Raw genomic sequence first — 20,892 nt, 5'->3', positions numbered from 1 at the left:
TGTATTTTAATTTAACTTGTTTAATGTAATCACTAATAGGAGCAAAGTGGCTTTTCTAGATTGTCGTCATTTGAGTGGTTCCAGGTTCATAAACATCCACTGACAATAATTGTAAAATAAAGCGTATTTCTAAATTTTGGACAGTCATGCGGTAAATCAGAAAAATCGACTTTTGGAATTTTCTTGTCTATCAGCTCCTTGTATATTCATTACAATGAGATTTATTTAAAAAAAAAAAAGTTACAAAGCTGTAAAGAATGAAAAGGATATGAAAGTCTCATCCTTCTTACACCAGAAGTGTCCTAAATCAGGAAATTCATGATTAATGCTCAATTGATTACAAAATACCTACTTAACCTACTTTAAAGACTACAAAGTGTGCAGAAATCCATTGTTCTGGAGTGATTTGAATGATATACACCTGGTGGTGCTGAAAATCAGGCCATCTTCTCCTAAGTAGGTCTAGCTTTAATTCAGTTAATAGGTCCTCAAGAAGAACAGGTCTGATTAGAGCATTTACAATAGTAAACCAGCGATTACAGCTAGTGTGTAGTCTGGAGGTCAAGTGCAGCACTAGACCATCTGGCTCCCTTTGGTTAGGCAAAGTGAGATTAATTATAGCACATTTAGGCCGACTGCCCAAGTGTATGTGTACATGCCATTTGTAACTGTCAAGGTTTTAGAAAATCTACAATTTGTAAATGGTAGCTAAAATAATATTTTGCAACTTGAGGAAAAAAATTGGGGAACATTAAAAAATAAATAGTAATTAGGTTGTCTTAGTTTATTCAATGATCCAAAGCCTTGATAAGGTTAACTGTACATTATAGTCTATTAATAAGTCAAATGTTTATATAGTGTTCGGATTAACTTGCTCCTATGCAGATACAGTTTTTGGCCGTCTCCTCTATAAACTCTGCATTCATGAGGACACAACTTCCCGGTGACAATAGGGAAGATTTATCAAACTAAGGGCACGTTCACAGGACAGTATAAAAAAACTGTTCAGATTTTCAGCCAGGAAAGTGGACAATTGTTTTCTCACTTGTCATCTGTATGCAATATGTTCATTGTCCGTGTTCCTTCTGTTTTCAGCTATTACTCATTTACCACACCATTCCTATGTTCCAGAATTGTAATATATCCATAAAAATCTGATGCTATACAGTCGCATCTGATATTTTTCTTGCACCCATAGACTTGAATAGGTGAATCTTATACGATTTCAGAGTGAAATGCAGCATGATGCAATTTTCTTTCATAGACATATTTTGTCAGTGAAGAAAAACGGTCATCTGCACTGCCTCATTGAATAATATGAGTCACTGTGCTATTCAATAAAAAAATCGGACAGCACACATCCAATTTATAAGATCTTTTGAACGAGCCCTTAAAGGGGTTTTTCTACTGATAATGTGACCCCCTTTCATTTATCCTAACTCTTCCTAACTAACTTTCCTAATATACTTCTGCTATCTACGTTTCTCCTGTAAGCTGATCTTTCTGTGGCACACATATTCCTATGTTGTTGTTTTAGCTTTGATCCTTCCTACTGGAGACTGGATTCAGACCAACTGAGCAGAACACGTCACAGGTGAGGTTGGGGTTGCCAATCTGTGAGTGACAACAGTATGGGCACGTATGCCTAGATCACACTTCACTATCCTCTCAGCCCCCACCAGTGACGTTCCCTGCTCAATTGGTCCAATCCCAGTCTCCAGACCGAGAGGATCAAAGCTAAAACAGCAACATAAGAATATGCGCGCAGCAGAGAGAGAAGCTTACAGGATCACGGTAGATAGCAGAAATATATTAGGAAAGTATTAGTTAGGAATAGTTATGATAAAAGAAAGGGGATAACATTAATAGTGGAAAACCTATTTAATTTGTAAAAATTCAAGTTGTGCAAAAAAACCCAAACCACTATCTTTCCTGACTTGCACTATATTATCTATGTGTTTTAGACACTTTCTTTACTTTGACTGAATAGGAGCGTGGCTTTGCTCAAAAGGTTTACTCTGGTTTAGTGGAAAGAGAGTTTGTTCAAAAACATCTAGTACTAAGTAAGCCAACTAATAGATGCGTCTCTCCACATACCGACTCCTTTTGCAACATTATGAACTAGTTCTTATTTCCGACACGAAGAATAACAAACAGCTGTGATATCTGCACTTTTCCCTGATATAAAACTACACAGGTCCAGGTGTATCGCTCTGGTACTATACCTCTAGAACTGCTTTGTTACTTTTCTTGGAGCAGCTACTAGAGGCAATGCCCCTGCACCAGTTTTCATCAGTGTCCATCAGCCGAGTACCCCTTTTTCTCTCAAGGTCCACATTTTCTTGCTGGCCAACAATGTGTACACACCACTTTTCACAAACTTGCTTTCTAGGGGGTTCACCTACTATCTCAAGTCCTTTCCTGGCTCTGTTTAGTTACATTTTCCCCCTTTAACTTAGTATTCCGCTCCACAGATATTCATCCCCTTTCACTTTCAGTTCCACTACTTAACTCCACTCATATTGAAAACTGGTTCTTGCTATATAACCTAACACTCTTCCCCTCCCTGGATGGTTAGGAGCTTAACCCTTTAACATCTAAACACAGGGAAATTAACTATATCCGGAGGAATTCTCAAAAACAAAGGGCGATTTTCTGAATTTTTCTGAATTTTGGGGGAAAATTTAACACTAGAACTACTGGACTCGTGACACCTATATAGAAATACATAGTGCGAAGTAGTCAAAATGACTACCTCAGTAGTTTTAGTGTTAATTCCTCTTTTTGTGGTTTAGCTTTTATATCCGAAGGAAACCAATGTCCTCTTGTGACCGGTTTTAGTATTGCGGCCCACATAACCTTAACTATCTACTACAGTATATATTGACAACAGTTCTATATCTTGCTCTAAGTTACACCTTATACAATACTACATTGCATATACATTAAACTAGTATATTAAAGCCATTGATGCCTTCAGGGGGTACACGACCGTAGGCCCATATGATTACACAACATAAATTGCTGTTGGCTGAACAATGGTTTGGCCAATTATTCACCTGGAAGCTATCTCACCTAACTCCTCCATATACAGGAACGCTCCTGTGTACACTATGAGAAAGCTGCTGCCAGACATCTCTGACAGTGACTTGTCCCAAGGAGAACAGAACGATTGACACGCTCAAATGCTGGATCAGTAATACTCTTGACAATCATCTGTCCGCAGTCCCCATACACATTGGACTTTAGTCTGAAACTGTCAACATGTGCTGGTTCAGCTAACGTTAGTCTAAAGTGGGCTTTACATGCTACGATATATCTAACGAGATGTCGGCGGGGTCACGTCGTAAGTGACGCACATCCGGCTTTGTTAGTGATATCATAGCGTGTGACAGCTATGAACAAGCAGAAATACTCACCTTCTCGTTAATTGCTGACACGTCGCTCATTTTCTAAAAATCACACGTCCTGTTGTTCATCGTACCCAGGGCAGCACACATCGCTCCGTGTGACACCCCAGGAATGATGAACTGCAGCTTACCTGCGGCCGCCAGCAATGCTGAAGGAAGGAGGTGGGCGGGATGTTTACGTCCCGCTCATCTCCGCCCCTCCGCTTCTATTGGCCGGCCACTGTGTGACGTTGCTGTGACGCCGAACGTCCCTCCACCTTCAGGAAGTGGATGTTCGCCGCCCACAGTGAGGTCGTTTGGAAGGTAAGTACGTGTGACAGGGGATTACAGCATTGTGCGACACGGGCAACAAATTGCCCGTGCCGCACAAACGATAGGGGCGGGTGCGATCGCTAATGCGATCGCACGATTAATTGTAACATGTAAACCAGTCTTATCGCATATAGTTGGGTTTTAGTCCACCTGTGAATGCTGGAAATATAGTAAAAGTAGACATAAAGAAATGGATATGTAAGTAGAAATTCCGCTGTTTTTTATAGTAGCAGCATTGTGGATGACATTTTGCCAAATCGCATACAAACACTATGTACACATCCACATTGCATGGTATCCTGTGGTGCAGTTTTTCAATTTAGGCTGTGAATTATCACTACAATGCAAAGGGCGAACGGTGTAGAAAATCTACAGTGTTTTCTCTAAGAAATCTGCAAGAAAAAACAAACTAATTGCTGCATGTGGACATAACCTGAAATACATGGAGAGAGAAGAAAAATCTTTGGGTGCGCATACTTTCTAATTCTGACCTATTTGCAAAGCCACATTCTGCATGCACGTTCACGCCAAAGTAAAACAAACAGCAATAAATCCACCCCAGTCCTTGCAATTTGATTTCAGGAACACTATACCCAGAATAAACATCCTTTATCTGGTGCTGCATACGTAATGTCAAATTCTGCCTTGCTATCATGTGCTGGTACTGATTTAGAAAATCTGCATGGCGTAAGTGTACTGAAAATGTATCCTCTGCTCTAGACAAGAAAAATAATAGCGCTGCTGCATTAATATATGTGTCTTGGGAGAGGATTAATTGGATTTTGATTTCCTTCCCTGGTGTTTGCTTTAAAGCTTTTGGTCTGTTGTTAAAGCTGGACCGTGTGCGGAATGTAACATGATGTCTGTCAACTCAGTTACAATTGGTTAAACAGGCCACAACTTCAAATAAAATCACAGAGAAAGATCTGACGGCTTTTTTTTTCTGCTGGCACATACAGATCGTAATGTGCTTAAAGAAATAGAAATGTGTGTGCTTAGCTGAAGGGTATTTTTATGATACTCTTTAGCATTTTCAACACTAGGCACATGATAAAATCAAATAGGTTCTTATATAAATTTGGCATATTATTTTTAGAAAAATCTGATTAAAAATGCAAGCTAACATTGGGAATGAGACACCAGCTGAGTATTTAGTCCTTCAGGCAATGCTCCATGGGAGAAGAGTATGCAACTTAGCTGATTGCAATCTACTGCAATATGGGAAAGATCGCTATTCGCTAACATATAACCCAACATCCAACCATATAGCAAATTTTGCAACATGTCCAGAAATAAATGCTAATTCAAAAACTTTTCTACAGAAAGCCTGTTTCAGGTACTTTGCCCCTCATCAGTGTAGAGCATAGTCTGGCTGGATGAGTTCTGTGCCTTAGAGACAATGTGCAGGAAGCACTGGCATTCCTTAAAGAGGAGAGAGACGGTTATTGCTTTTATTTTATATATGTTGCTTCCCTGAGTATTCCAGTCTTTGTATATCCGTCATTCCATTCCAAAGTTTAGGGACTTTTTCTTTGATATTCATTTCTATGGTCTTTATTAGAGGACGTTTCTCTTAGGGTAGTTATGCAAAACAGCCTTAAGACACAGCCCTAGAGAATAGTGAAGGGCAAACCTCCCGATGTTCAGGATCGGGAGCCTCGCCCGAAAAATCTGTAAAGATCAAGTTCGGGTTCGGAGCTCGGGCTTTACAGTTATGGGATGGGGTGGGAGTGGGGCTGTAAAATAAAGAATATAGTTAATAATAAACATTGATTGTCATTATAGTTACAGGTCCCGCAACGCATCCTGCAGACTCTGTCGCCGCGTCTGCTTCCGTGTTCGATCATTGCTGTGCCCCCAGGTAACCACTACTGACTAAAGGATTTTCCATGATGTCATAGCATGTGACCAGTCTGGTGTGAATGTTGTACAGACATTGGGTTACAGACTGGTCACATGGCTATGACGTCATTGAACATCCTGTTAACTTCTGGGGGTATTTATTGCACTGCTCGTCACTCAGCAGTCTTCGGCCATTTTCACGGTGATCTCAGTGTTCACCTGAGTCCATGGCTCATGAACTTGATTGAACTTTGACTGTCACTGTGCAAGTCTCAGATCAGCATCACCCGGTACGGCCACATGTATTTCCATGCAGCTGAGGAGCTCGTGTCCGGAGAATGTCAGGCCGTGCCGGGTGATGCCGATGCGAGACTGCACGAGTCATACACAAGCGGTACTCTGGCCTCAGTGTCAGCTTGCTTCTCACTCTGTATAGACGCTTGTCTGTGCAGAGTGATAAAGCAGAGCTGACAATTCTCTCTCTGCTACTCACTCTGTATAGACGCTGTCTGTACTCAAGGGAGCATCTGAAAAAAACAAGAGCAAAAACTGGTAAATTGTGACAGGGCCTTGTGAAAGAAATTAGTTGAGTATGGAGACCCAGTTGGTCTCTTTAAGGAGAACCAGTACTTTTCCTAAATTATTTAAAGGGCATCACACTCATTCATAGCCATTGGCATGGGACAAACTGATTACTGGAGAGAATAACAGTTTTATGAATGTGCATTCAGACAGTGCATCTTTAGCAACAAACCACCTCCAATAGGAGGCACTATAGTTCATCTACATCCTCACTGAAGAGACAATCTGCATATTTCCCAGAGGAGCATTAAAGTCTCCTCACCACTGGTATGCTGCAATGGTGTGTTAGTCTCCACAAGGAGAATAGCTTCCCCTTTAGAATCCGTCTTAGCCTCTCATACAACAAGATTAGATCTCATACTTTGCACTGACCAGGGACAACCATCCCAAAACACTGTGTCTTCAAATTGAGGTTCTGATCTGGCATAAATCCTAAGGGGTACTTTGCACACTGCGACATCGCAGGCCGATGCTGCGATGTCGCACGCGATAGTCCCCGCCCCCGTCGCAGCAGTGATATCCTTGTGATAGCTGCCGTAGCGAACATTATCGCTACGGCAGCTTCACATGGACTCACCTGGCCGGCGACCCGCCTCCTTGTTTGTTAAGGGGGCGGGTCGTGCGGCGTCACTGCGACGTCACACGGCAGGCGGCCAATAGAAGCGGAGGGGCGGAGATGAGCAGTATGTAAACATCCCGTCCACCTCCTTCCTTCCGCATATCCTACGGGAGCCGCGGTGACGCCAGTAGGAGATGTTCCTCGCTCTTGCGGCTTCATACACAGCGATGTGTGCTGCCACAGGAGCGAGGAACAACATCGGACTGTCGCGTCAGCGTAATTATGGATTACGCCGACGCTGCACCGATGATACGATTACGCCGCTTTTGCGCTCGTTAATCGTATCATCGAGCCTTTACACACTACGATGTCGCATGCGATGCCGGAAGTGCGTCATTTTCAATTTGACCCCACCGACATCGCACCTGCGATGTCGTAGTGTGCAAAGCCCGCCTTAGTCATATGACAAGACTCATTAAAAGATCACTTTTGACTTTTACGATTGCTACCTCCAATAAGCGGCACTAAAGTTTGCCTACTTACTGAAGAGACAATTAGCAATAAACCTGCTACAGACTATGTGGGTTCATGGCTTAAGGCCAGAAAAAGGCAGAACTGAAATCCATTCTCTGTTGTGATAATCAGCTTGCTAGTCACCATGCCTTGTATAGACGGAACACTTCTTTTTGAGTTTTAAGTATTATTATGTATATTTGTCACTCCATGGCAGCTTTCTTGCTTTGTCCAAACGGTATTTTACTTATCCAAACCCTTATTATACACTGATATATTAGCAGTGGGCCATCGGGAAAAAGGCTTCATTGTCTAACATTAAAGAGGTATTCTTGCTATTATCATTTATACATAGCTGATAGCTGTAGTGGCTGGTCCCTCTCAGATCCATTACTTTCTGTACCTCCTGTAGAGTTGTATAGAGCAGCAGTGTGTAAGCTTGACTACTGTTGGCTGTGACGAATGATGGATGGGGACTCTTTCAATCGAACAATAGGATGTCCATTAGGCTGGGGCCACACGGGACACTACTGCGATGCTCGCATGAGACTTGGCTTGCGCTGGAAGCGCAGCAGGAGCTGAGTGTCATACGAGTGTCCCTGCATCTGAGGTCTGATCATGTGAGCAGACCTCAGCTGCGGGGGGCGGGCTGGCATGGAGGAGGGAAGGGAGGAATTTCTCTCCCTCTCTCCTCCGTAGTTGGCTATTGCCATTCTCGCACTGCACTGGCAGTACACCAGTGTACCGCGAGTGCAGTGCGATTTTTCTCTCGCCCCATTCACTTGAATGGGTGCGAGAGAAAGAGTCTCAGCTTACAATCGCAGCATGCTGCGATTGTTTTCTCGGTCCGATTAGGGCTGAGAAAATAATCGCTCATGTGTGCTGTCACACAGGCTAGAATTGGTCCGAGGGGAATGCGATGTTTTATCGCACTCCACTCGCACCGATTTTCTCGCTGTGTGGCTTAGGCCTTACCTTAACATTTATCATCTAAACAAGTAGTAAGAAATGTTAGTTGCTAGAAAACTCTTGAAAAGGAAACCAAACTAGATCATCTACTAACAGAACATCAGTGTCATACTCTAAAAAGCGTAATAATAAGGTGTAGGGATACAATTACATCCAGTTTGTAGCCAAATAAATGGAGTAAAAAAAACAGCATCTTCGTGTTACACAACTAGGGCTTGATGGACCCGGACTATAAAAGTCTGGATCCATGGGGTTTCAAAGTTGCCCAGGTGCTGGTCCCTGGAATTCTGGTTATTTGTTCCGGAACTCAAAAAATTAAAAAAAAAATAAAGAAAATAAGAATGAAGCTAGTGCTTCATACTTACCGAAGCTCCGGCCAGCTGTACGCTGCTCTTGCGGCCTCCCAGGGCCGCTAATTGCATATGCACTGCTTTCTCTGCCCACTTCCCGGCCTGGTGTCTGTGACTAGTTGCAGTCAGACAGATGCTGTGTGCGGGTCAGACGAGCAGAGGAGGAAACATCGCCAGCATGTCTCATCCTGGGCCTCCTGGATCCCGATTCATGCACCAGGAGGTGCAGGATGAGCAGAGGAGGAAACATCGCCGGTGCGGCTTATCCTGAGCTGCCTGCTTCATGGAGCAGGCCTCTCAGGCTGAACTGAGGAGTCCACATCGCGAGTGCAGCTCATCCCGAGCTTCCTGCTTCATGAAGCAGGCCGGTCAGGCTGAATAGAGGAGTGCACATCGTAAGCGCAGCTCGCCCTGAGTGGCCTAGTACATGAAGCAGCCGCTCAGGATAAGCAAAGGAGGACACATCGCAGGCTGCATTTCAACACGCCCCCCCATTCAGTGACAAATTACGTCATACATGGAAGGAGCCCATATATTCTAGCATCTACCTTTACTTTTAGTGCACAATCTAGACCCACGCAGCTCCGGAAGTGAATGCGCGACCTGGAAGCAGCTTGCTGCCATGACACGGAGCTTCCTATCCCCCTATCCCTTCCACCAACATTTTTAACCCCTGGATTCTGGTTCCCACAGATATATATGGGTTCCGGATTCCAGTCAGGATCCAGATTTTTTTAAAAAAAATGAGCAGGTTCTGGTTTTTGCGAGTCCGCCTAGCTCTAACAGAAACCCTTTACGGTAATTCCCTCTAATAATAAGCAAAGTCTCAAAAGTATTATTATAAAATGAAGAGGGAGTATTTAGGAAGTACATGACTGAAAATAAACACAAAATAGAGACACTTTCTTCTTTGTGAAAACACCCAATATGGGGGAACAGGTCCAAGGGATTGCGTAAAACACAACATGGAAAATAATACATATAAGAAGAATCTGTAATCTTCTTAGAACAAACACCCATCCACCCATTTAAAGTTATAAGGAATATTACGAAGAGAGGATCCCTAAAAATACATATCACATGCATAATAGATAAACATGAATTCCTCAGGGGAAGTGCTAGAAAGAGATGAACACCTAAACCAATAACATGTTAGAGTTCTAGCTCATTTAGATAGGCCAATAACTGAAAAGTTCATAGGAATGCTTTTTAATGATTTTTCACCTGTCTGATTAGGCATGGAATGATCTAACAATCACATCAATTATTCGTCAGGTGAGATGATTTTTAAGTTTGTTCTGTAAACAAGACATGCTGAATGTAATGTCCCACCAGGAGGAGCTGGAGCCCTTAATGAAATATACCAGTAGGGGGATCCGGAACTCCTGTTATATGAAGGATGGTGATGAATCCACTAGGTGTCACTAGCTCCACCTGTGGATCCGTTGGGGATAGCTGAGTAAGAGAGGAGGCGGAGTAAGAGTCAAGAGAGAGCCAGAGGTAAGAAGCCGTGAGGTATCGTCAGGAACCAGAGGAGAGCTAAACCAGAGTCAGTAACAAGCTGAGGTCGGGAGCCGCGAGAGCACGTAGTAGTCAGGGAACACAGAAACGGAACAACAGAGAGGGAACTGGAGAGGGAAGATGAGAGTCAGGAAGGAGAGATGCAGTAGGGAAGACGTAAGTCAGGGAGGAAGGACGCAGTAGGGAGGATGAGAGTCAGGGAGGTTAGACAAGGTAGGCGGGCAGGATCAGGCTGATGTATGGGAACCAGAGAACTCACTGCAGAGCAGGACTATAACTGGTACCAACCTGATGGAAATAGCACCATGATAAGGTGATGTGATCCCGGAAACGAAGCACGGAGGGATCACACTCCCACCGGCCACGCTCCGGAAAACACTGCCTGCCAGACCAGGGATCAATGAAAACTCTGCAACAGCAGAGTTAGGCTACTTTCACACTTGCGTTGTATGGCATCCGTCACAATGCGTTGTGTGACGCATGTGACGGATGCGTTGTAAATAGTGTGATATAAAGGCAACGGATTCGGATTCCTGTGAAATAATGTGTTGCGTTAAGCAGAGAGAGAGAGAGAGAGCGAGCCCCCATCATCACTGCACACGCAGGCACTACCGCACTCATCATCACCGCACACACCGGCACTACTGCACCCATTATCACCGCACACACCCCGGCACTACCGCCCCCATCATCACTGCACATCCCGGCACTACCGCACCCATCATCACTGCACACACCGTCACTACCGCACCCATCATCACCGCACACCCCGGCACTACCGCACTCATCATCACCGCACACACCCCTACACTACCGCACTCATCATCACCGCACACACCCCGGCACTACCGCACTCATCATCATCGCACACCCGGCACTACCACCCCCATCATCACCGCACACCACAGCACTACCGCACTCATCATCACCGCACACACCGGCACTACCACCCCCATCATCATCACTGCACACACCCCGGCACTACCGCACTCATGATCACCGCACACCCCGGCACTACCACACTCATCATCACCGCACACACACCGGCACTACCGCACCCATCATCACTGCACACACGCAGGCACTACCGCTCCCATCATCACCGCACACACACCGGCATTATCGCACCAATCATCACTGCACACACCGGCACTACCGCTCCCATCATCACCGCACACACACCGGCACTACCGCACCCATCATCACTGCACACATTATCTCAGTGACGCCCTCGCTCACAGCGCGACTCACTTCATTTGCTGCCTGGAGCTGACAGAAAGTGGCGGTGTTCTACGGCCGCTCCTGTCAGCTTCATGTAGCAGAGCTAAAAGCGTCATGGGACCTAGTTTGGATTACGTCGGACCTGGAGGGGTATTTGGGGCTTCATAAAGTGGTGAAAGAGGGTGTTTTTTTGTCTTTTATTCCAAATAAAGTATTTTTTCAGGTGTATGTGTTTATTTACTTTTACTTAAAGGTTAATCATTAGGGGTGTCTCATAGACGCCTGCCATGATTAACCTAGGATTTAGTGGCAGCTATGGGCTGCTATTAACTTCTTATTACCTCGATAGCCACCGCACCAGGGCAATTACGGATGAGCCGGGTAGAGTCCCGTGACTGTCGCATCTAATGGATGCAGCAATTCCGGGCGGCTGCTGGCTGATATGTTTAGGCTGGAGGGCTCCCCATAACGTGGGGCTCCCCATCCTGAGAATACAAGCCTTCAGCCGTGTGGCTTTACCTTGGCTGGTATCAAAATTGGGGGGACCACACGCCGTTTTTTGAAATTATTTAATTATTTATTGTACAGCACGATACAGACTCACCCACCGGCGGTTGTGATTGGTTGCAGTGAGACAGCTGTCACTCCCCGTGGGGGCGTGTCTGACTGCAAGCAATCATAGGCGCCGGTGGGCGAGGGAAGCAGGGAATACGAGATGGAATAATGAGCGTTCGGCATTTTCAAAAGAGAAGCCGCCAGAGCAGTGGGGCAGCCGTGCAGCGCCACGCCCGCGATCAGTGAGTATGAGAGAGGGGTGAGAGGGAGAGACCGACCGACAGAGAGAGATAAAGAGACCAGGAGTAATTTTAAACGATTTAGATCGTTCTGCTGGACATGCTGAGCATGGTCAGTAGAACGTGATGGAATCCGCCACCATAGATAATCATTAGACAGCTTGGCGGACACCAAAAACGCAACATGCAGTGTTTCATGCGCCCGGCGCTGCGTCGAGATCACGACTCAGCGGCGGCCAGCGGATGCAACGCAGACACTTGCGTCACAGTGCGTTGCCAATACAAGTCTATGGAGAATGGCTATTTTCCATAGGGGCGGATTGCGCTGAATGCAAGTGTGAAAGCAGCCTTAAACATGAATCGTTACAATGCCGAGAACACATTGCTTTATACTTTGCTTTAACAATTATTCTGTAAGTATAAATGTGTAAGTGGCCTGTCAAAATTGACTTGAATGTAGCCGATAGGCAGCTGCTAAATGGTCCTGGCCAGGCCATCTAGATGGGGCTGTAGCCCCTGAATCCTTTGCATGGGATGGATTGTCCTCAGCAAGATTCACACACATGCCAGGAATGATTTTCCTGAACTGACCTGTGCTATTAATTCCTGAGTTAGTGCTTAGTCTCCGACGCCAAGCCTTATTTCAATATTTTTGATGCTGGCTGAATGAATAGGTAAGTTTGTAGGACAATAGATACAAAGTACTGCGCTATGGCAAACAGACATTTTGAGCAGCATAAAAGCAGAAGAAAGAATCAGGAACCCTGTCATAAATCAGCCTTATTCTGTTTATCTGTATAAAATCTGATTATCTGGCAGAGGCATCAATGTAGTGCTTAAGGGCTCCAGTTACACCAACGTTAGACGCAATTAACCGGACTGTAAATACATCCGATGGTGACAACAATGTGGCCAGTTAGTCACTTTGTGGGGTTTTGGCTTGTTACTGGAGGTATGTAAAAGGTCACTATAAATGATTTCATCCCTTTCTATGCCAGCACAGCACTAACACAGAAGGGAGGAGGGGATAGTACAGGCAGAAAAAACATTGGATAAATAACATTCTTGAATTGTTTTAGAGCGAGGCTGGCTGGACGCCATTATGATTCAGCCAATGAGCATACGTCTGGACCCATTCCACACGGCTATTCCTCCAAATTCCTAAAGTATTAAGATGGGACAGAGTGTCTTACAATGAGAAGATAGGAGGAAAGCTCAGTAGAAGGCAGGATAGTTTATGACTGCGATGTCGGTCCGGCGCAGCAGCCCTGGGTCACTACTCCTAGGATGGGAAGGGCTGGGCTGGCTGCTTCTTTTGTTAGAGGAACAAATATGGAAAAATGGAAAGTTCACGCTCATCATGGCTGGAATTCACATTGGGAAACAGGGTCAGGAGCGCGGCAGGGTCTAGTCTCAGGAACGTAACCTTTTCAGTGGCTGTAAACCTACGTAAACCTACTGCTCCTTCTGAAGTTCAGAGTCAGACAAGGATTCATTGGGTATATATTATTAACCAATATTATTTTCACGAGTTCTTTGCAGCACTAGAGAAAATATTCACCCCAAAAACATATATAATCTATCTATAAAATAACTGGATACATGTGACCGGGGCGGACATGCCATTAGAGCAATCTGTGCAGGAGCTGTAGGGGCCCAAGAGGTAAGGAGACCACGTTAGCCTTCAATTAGGCGACATTATGCATTATTATAAGATATTTTAATGCAAAGGGTCCGTATATTGCTCTTGCACAGGGGCTCTTTTCTGTCTGTGTTCACAACATAAATTTCCCCACCACAGTTAAAAACTATCCCCCAGCAATGACTCTGATGTCCCTCAATTAAAGGAGTATTCCCATCTCCAAGATCCTATCCCAATATGTAGAAGGCATAATAGTAATTTTCCAAATACCTTGTATTAGAAATATAGTATAGCTCTCCTGATCTAGCCATGTCACTTTCCTCATGTACAGGGCATTGCAGCCTAGGTATCCATGTTTAGAACCATGAGCAACTAACTAACTGCCGCAATATGAGTGGATGTAACCAAGGATACCTAAGCTGCAATGCCCTGCACATGAGGTAAGAGACATGGCTATATCAGAACTATACTACAGTTCTAATTGGAAGTATTCTGCTCATATTATTTTTATTACACTTACTACATATTGGGATAGGATTTTGGAGATGAGAATAATCCTTGAAGTGGAAATTGTACTGTACAAAGATTAAAACTCTAATGCTCTAAGGCAGGGGTCTCCAACTCCAGTCCTCAAGGGCCAATAACAGTGTATGTTTTCAGGGTCTCCTTAGTATTGCACAAGTGATAATTTAATCACCTACACAGGTGATGATTCCAGCACGTATGCAATGCTATGGAAATCCTGAATACATGCACTGTTGGTGGCCCTTGAGGACTGGAGTTGGGGACCGTTGCTCTAAGGCCTTGCTTTGATAGTTACCCAAATCCTTTATGACTCCTCATCTGCAAATTAGCGGTGACGAGGAGTCTAAGTTCACACAGGGCATCATTTGCTGTGTTTTTGAGGTCACAAAGATGCACCTACATGCATGCATTTCCTTCTCCCAGCAAAGTCTATGAGATTTCTATTTTGCTGTCCACACTGGGCATCTTTTGTTGGCTGCATCTTGGCTGCGTTTTTGAAGATGCACCGAAGATGCAGCATGTCAATTCTTTTTGCATTTTTACAGCATTTTTGAGCCCTCCAGTCAACAGATTTGACTTAAAAAACGCATTGGGCAAACGTCAAAAATGCTGTAAAAATGCATTCCGCTTTTGATGCGTTTTTGCCGTGGTGCGTTTTTTTGGGACAAAAACACTGCATCTTTGTGGTAAAAAAAAGATGCCGCATGTGATTATATCCTTAAGTGGCATTGGGGGGAGGGGAGTCCTGCCAAAAACTCTATGGGAGAAGCATTGTAAGCCCATTGGAACAGCACTATCCTCTAAGCTATCTGGCCTATTCTTTGTGTTGATTCTATTTTAATTAGTTACATGCCTAAAGGGTGACTGTCATTTTAATATTTTTTCCATAAATCAATTACCGGTACTACCTAGGTACACACTGGCATACAGTAGTTGAACACCATATTCCCCATAACACGTGCCATGTTGGAGAATACAGTGCAAAGTCATTAGAAAGCAAACCCAGTACACAATAATCACACACTGAACTGTTCACACAGGCGCCACTTATGTCCTCAGTGTAGTGAAGGTCAAGTAAAACTAAGGCTAGTAGCCCACAGAATAACCTGTACACTTGTGCCCTCTATACAGATTTATCCATAACACAGCAGTGCCCACATCGTAGTTACTGCTGCCGCAGTGCCCATACTCTGGGCACCCACAGTACCACACAAGTGTCTCCATCGTGGTCCTGCATTACTGATTGTCTACAGGACCTAACGTTAGAGCTATCTTTCCACAGCCAAAATAGAAATGCTGAACGTTTCTCAAAATGTTAAAACAAAGCATATTAATAAACCCGTCAGGCCACAATGTGTAATTTTCTCCTAATAAAATACTGTAGATAAGTGCTTTAGACGTCCATCTTTCGGAATACAATAGGGACACCCTGCCAATATCCTGTAGACAGGGAGTCTTGACTCCCAGAGTTGGCAGCAGCAGATAATTATGAGGAGCAGATGTGTACCTTCACTAGTAGCCACATTCTTGGGGGCTTTGGTCGGCGTGTGATCTGTACTTGAACTCACGTCGGATGAGATGCTTGAGCTGCCTTTGCCTAAAATGAAGAACAAATAAAAGAAGAATTAATGCACAAACATAAAATATAAGGAACGTGTGTTGCATTAGTTTCACATTAAATCATGCTTCACACTCTACCAGCAATAATCCAAGTCATTGTAACCAGTGTGGATGAATTATGGTTTTAATGGGGTTGTCCAAGTTATATGACATCCTACAGAGAGACAGCTGCATACATACAGTGACTCACCCTCCGCTCCAGCGCTGCCTCCAAGCTGTTCACCACAATGAGACGTCTGCAGCTCATCACTAACCTCCGCGCTATCCGGCTGTAGCCCAGTGATTGGCTGCAGCCTATGTAAACAGTAAACTGTTGGGGAGCAGCAGAGTCGCAGAGGTAAAATGGAGTGGGTATTTCACTGTTATACCAGTGCAGGATCTTCTCTGCAGGGTATCACATAAGTTGGACAACCCACTTAAATAGTAAACCTCGTTTTAATTTTTATTTCATAAATCAATAGTACACATGAAAATAAGCAAATTTGTAATATATCTTATCACACAAATCTGCTTCTTTCTCTGCCAGGACTGATCTTTCTGCCTATTATTGAGTATTATCTGTATTCAGTGAAGGTAGATTTCCCCAATACTCCGATAGGAGATGGCAGTTGGTACATTTTAAGTTCTATGGAAACCGGAGGGAGAGAAGGAGCTAGAGGCATGTACTAGAGATGAGCGGACCCGTCGATGTTTGAGTTCACCGGGTTCGCACGGAATTTAATTGAAAGTTTGGTTTGGGATCCTGACTTGACCCGAACTTGACCCAGGACTCCGAACACCGTCAATGGGGACCTGAACTTTGGTGCGGTAAAATGGCTATAAAATGGTCATAATAAGGGTTAGAGGGCTGCAAAAGGAAACAAAATAAGGGTAAGACCAGGACAATTTCCCTGCAAACAAATGTGGATAGGGAATAAAATAAAAAATAAATGACGTGGGGTCCCCTCTATTTTTGATAACCAGCACAAACGCAGGTAAACAGCTGCAAGCTACAGTACTCAGGTGTCTGTTCTACCTTGGCTGGTTATTAAAAATAGAGGAGACCCCTCGCCATTTTTTTACATTTTTTTATTTAAATAATTATAAAAAACTCCCCTATTTTTGTTAACCAGGCAACGTATAGCAGACAGCTGGGGGCTGGTATTTTCAGCTGGGAAGGCCCATGACTATTTGGCCCTTTCCAGCCTAAAAATAGTGGCCCACAGCAGCCCCAGAAGTGGTGCATCCATTAGATGAGCCAATCCTGGTGCTTTCCCTGGTGTGGTGGAATTCGGGTAATACTTTTGGGGTTGATGTCAGCTGTGAATTGACAGTTGACATCAAGTCAAGGGGTTAGTAATGAACAGATGTCTATCACACACCTCAATTACTAATGCAACAAGTATAGAGTTAAAATACACACATACACACACAAACACACAGGGAAAAATAGTTTACCTGAATAAAGACTCTATCACACTCCCTCATTAACCAATCTGTTAATTTAAAAAGAATCCTTGAAGTTCCGAAGTAATCCAATGGTGTAAAGTCCCACAACGCTTATCGAATTCTATGGAGACTCGATCTCAGAATGATACTCCATAGTTTTCTGTCATCAAATTGAGAAACACCAGGTCTGCCACTGACCGGGAGTGACCTATGGAGGCTTTTTATGAGAATGTTCTCAGAACGAAGCTCCATAGGAATCCATAGGAATCGATGGGCGTTGTGGGACATTATACAATTGGATTGTGTCGGAACATCAAGGATTCAAGGATTTCTTTTTAGTTAATAATTTGGTGAACGAGGGAGTGTGGGGAAGCCTTTATTCACAATTGGGTTATTTACAAACCTTGAGGATTTTGTAAATGAATATATTGGTGAATGAGGGAGTGTGGGGGAATCTGTTTAAATAAACTATTTTTTCCCTGTGTGAGCTTTTTAACTGTACACTTACTGGGTTAGTAATGGGGGTGTCTGATAGATGGCTGTCGAATACTAACCACTGGGCTTCATGCCAGCTGTCAATTCACAGGCTGGGAAGGGCCAAAAAAACATAGGTCTTCCCAGGCAGATAATACCATCCCCCAACTGTCTGCTTTACCTTGGATAGTTATTAAAAATAGGAGGGACCCTATGACATTTCTTAAATTACTTAAATAAATAATTTAAAAAAACAGCGTGGGGTTACCTCTATTTTTAATAACTAGCCAAGGTAAAGAATACAGCTGAGGATTGCAGGCCACAGCTGTCTGTTTTACCTTTGCTGGTTATAAAAAATAGTGGCGACCCAAAGTCATTTTTTTATTTTTTATTTTCTTCACAGCAGCGTACAAGCATCTTCCCCATGCTGAAAAGCTTGTTGATTAGTTGATTAGCTGTGCTGTAGCCTTTCAACAAACAGTATTCAGCATCCAAACAGCACCCAAACTCCGATCTCAGACATGGGTATTCTTGAAAAGTCTGTTTTTGAGTTTCAGCCCCGGACACCAAGTGTCCGGTACAAACCCTGAACCTTACAGTTACGGTTTGCTTATCTCTAGCAGGAACAAAATTCTGCTGCAAGTTCTCCACAAACTAAACTTGCAGTAATGGGAAAATCTCTCTTGAATGCATACAGATTTTATCCTTCAACTGGGAATTTTGAAACTGAATGATCATTTCTGGCAGGGAAAGAAGGAGATTCCTATTTTCAGATGTATTATTTATTTATGAAAACATTTAAACGATGGTTACTCTTAAAGCATTTTCTGCGGGGCATGTAAAAGTTTAAAAATGCCTGAAATGTATTGGAATCCACCAGAAATAGGCTGACAGGTAAAGCAACTGTTATGCTGATCGCCACAATATCACCACTTTTCAGCATGCATGCTGGCAACTTAATAGGAGCTTTTTATAAGTCAAGTAAACACAGGAATGTATCTCCAGTCATCTTTACAAGTGAGGGGCTTTGTGTAGGGAAGGTATGTTTTTGTATAGTAATTGATATAATGTATAACAGCTGTGACTGAAGTACAAATATATAAAAGCTGAGAATATATTAACATATATACACTACATCAGATGGTTTCTCCAACATTAACCATAACGTTACTGTGTAGATAGTGGGTAGCCATGTTTAAGACCACTTATTATCAAAAGGCTATAGGCATGAACCTATTTGCCCTTTGAGTACTTTAAAGGGATTGGCCAATAGGTGCATACATACTTGCCGTTTTATTTTGTGCTGCAGACTGTACCTATTAGGAAAGTACAATCCTTTGATCTGCCCTGCTCAGGGCAGATCAAAGTGCGCCTGCACAGGACCTCAATGCCGGTGCGTGTGCATGACATAGAACGTGTCATGCACCCCGGCTTCAGAAGAAGGAGGACGAAGATGGCCAAAAGAGGAGGCACCGCACACGGAGAACGAAGCCACCCATTTGGGCCATCTACACTGAGCCGACCGTTTAGGTAAGTATTATAAAGTCATTTTTTTGTTCTACACAGCGGCCTGGGCTCTTATATAAAGCATGTTAGAATGCTGTATAACATAACTGATTGAAATCAGGACAAATGCCAATCCAAAATTTAATAAAATATCCTTTATTAATATATTGTTAAAAAAAAATAAATATAAGCAGGTGTTCCACAATTGGTATCACCTATTGACCACTACAATAACACCAATTGGATTTTAAATATTAGCATAAAGCATTATACATTTGTTATAAATACCTAACTTGTGCTAAGGCTAATGAACACCTGTACCTCTGTAACAAGACTAGGCACTAATACACCCCAACTCAGTGCTATCCATTCATGGACTGGGATAATTAAAGTGCCAAATAATAACAGTGGTGATACTAACTACACGTCTCCTGAGGAAACGGGAGTGAAACGCGCGTCAAGGAGCCCGGTTATCATCCCTTGACCATGGAACACTACCGATTCACATGGTTAGTATCACCACTGTTATTATTTGGCACTTTAATTAATCCAGTCCATGAATGGATAGTACTGAGTAGGAGTGTATTAATGCTGTCCCCGCCCACACCAGGCTCTCTATAGACATTGCACATTGACAGTGAGGTGTCAATCAGAGGAGGTGGTGTGCCGGACTGCCGTGCACGTGACTTTGTAGTCCAAGCAATGAGAAGTTATGCTGCTTAAACAAACATAGCAATAAAATAGATAGGATTATGACCAGCAGCCAGTCCTGAATTTTCTGTGTTAACTCAAGCAGCATGTCAACTTACATAGCAAAAACCTGCTGACAGATTCCCTTTAAGAGAATAGATACACTTTCAGCTTACTGAAGGATCAGATTACATGCTCCCTAAAGTAGATGCACTCCATGAGAAGGCAAGTGGTGCTAGTGAAAGCTGCTGGAGTAAAGGAAATATATAAAGTTAGCTGTTACTTTCTACTAAGTGTTGTATTTCATCTCGGGGATGGATTCACAGCTCCACTGCTCAGTACTGCTCTGCATAATCATCCTTGTGCATCCTCTGATTTTAAGCTTATGTTACAGAGAATAGAGGGAGCAGCAACTCTCCACGTTTCCATGTACAATGAATGGGAGACACCATGACTATCGCACACCTGAATTCAGGGACAACTGACAGTTATAAAGCCTGCTGAAGGATGACTAAAAAAAAAGAGGTCATATGCAAAGGACAGAAAGTGCGTCATTCCTCACATATTATGTATTATTTCTAAACAGTCACCTAAAACATTATGTATGCTTTCATATTGAGGTAAAAAATAAAATAAAAATCTAACCGTAACCTTACAACCCAATATTGGTTACGATTCAATGGCGTTGTGGTTAACAAATATAATTGTTATACATCTGTCTATATATATACATATATCTGTTTTAAAATTGTTATATACTATATTAATATAATTATATACCATATATGTGACCCACACAGCATTTCTTGGGCTGCACAACATGTATAACCCCTGGCAAACTTTGTAGATATAAGATAAAATACAGACTAAGCAATAGTGATCACTAAAGCAAACTGTCAAACTGTAAATGCTTATCTCCTGGTGAGCGTATGGT

The 20,892-nt window shown here is 43.3% G+C and overlaps 1 protein-coding gene across 1 annotated transcript in view; it reads right to left on the bottom strand.

Annotated features, from left to right (window-relative positions):
* The window catches only part of FBXL7 (F-box and leucine rich repeat protein 7), a 362,238-nt gene that overhangs the window by 225,263 nt on the left and 116,083 nt on the right, over positions 1-20,892 (bottom strand). Inside the window, exon 2 of the mRNA XM_075314874.1 lies at positions 15,748-15,837. Within this exon, the coding sequence (XP_075170989.1) occupies positions 15,748-15,837 (90 nt within the window). The remainder of the gene's footprint in view (positions 1-15,747; positions 15,838-20,892) is intronic.

Source organism: Anomaloglossus baeobatrachus, chromosome 6 (genome assembly GCF_048569485.1).
Source record: "Anomaloglossus baeobatrachus isolate aAnoBae1 chromosome 6, aAnoBae1.hap1, whole genome shotgun sequence".
Taxonomy (NCBI): Eukaryota; Metazoa; Chordata; class Amphibia; order Anura; family Aromobatidae; genus Anomaloglossus; species Anomaloglossus baeobatrachus.
Note: the sequence above shows the minus strand (reverse complement) of the source record. Positions and strands in the feature narration are given on the sequence as shown.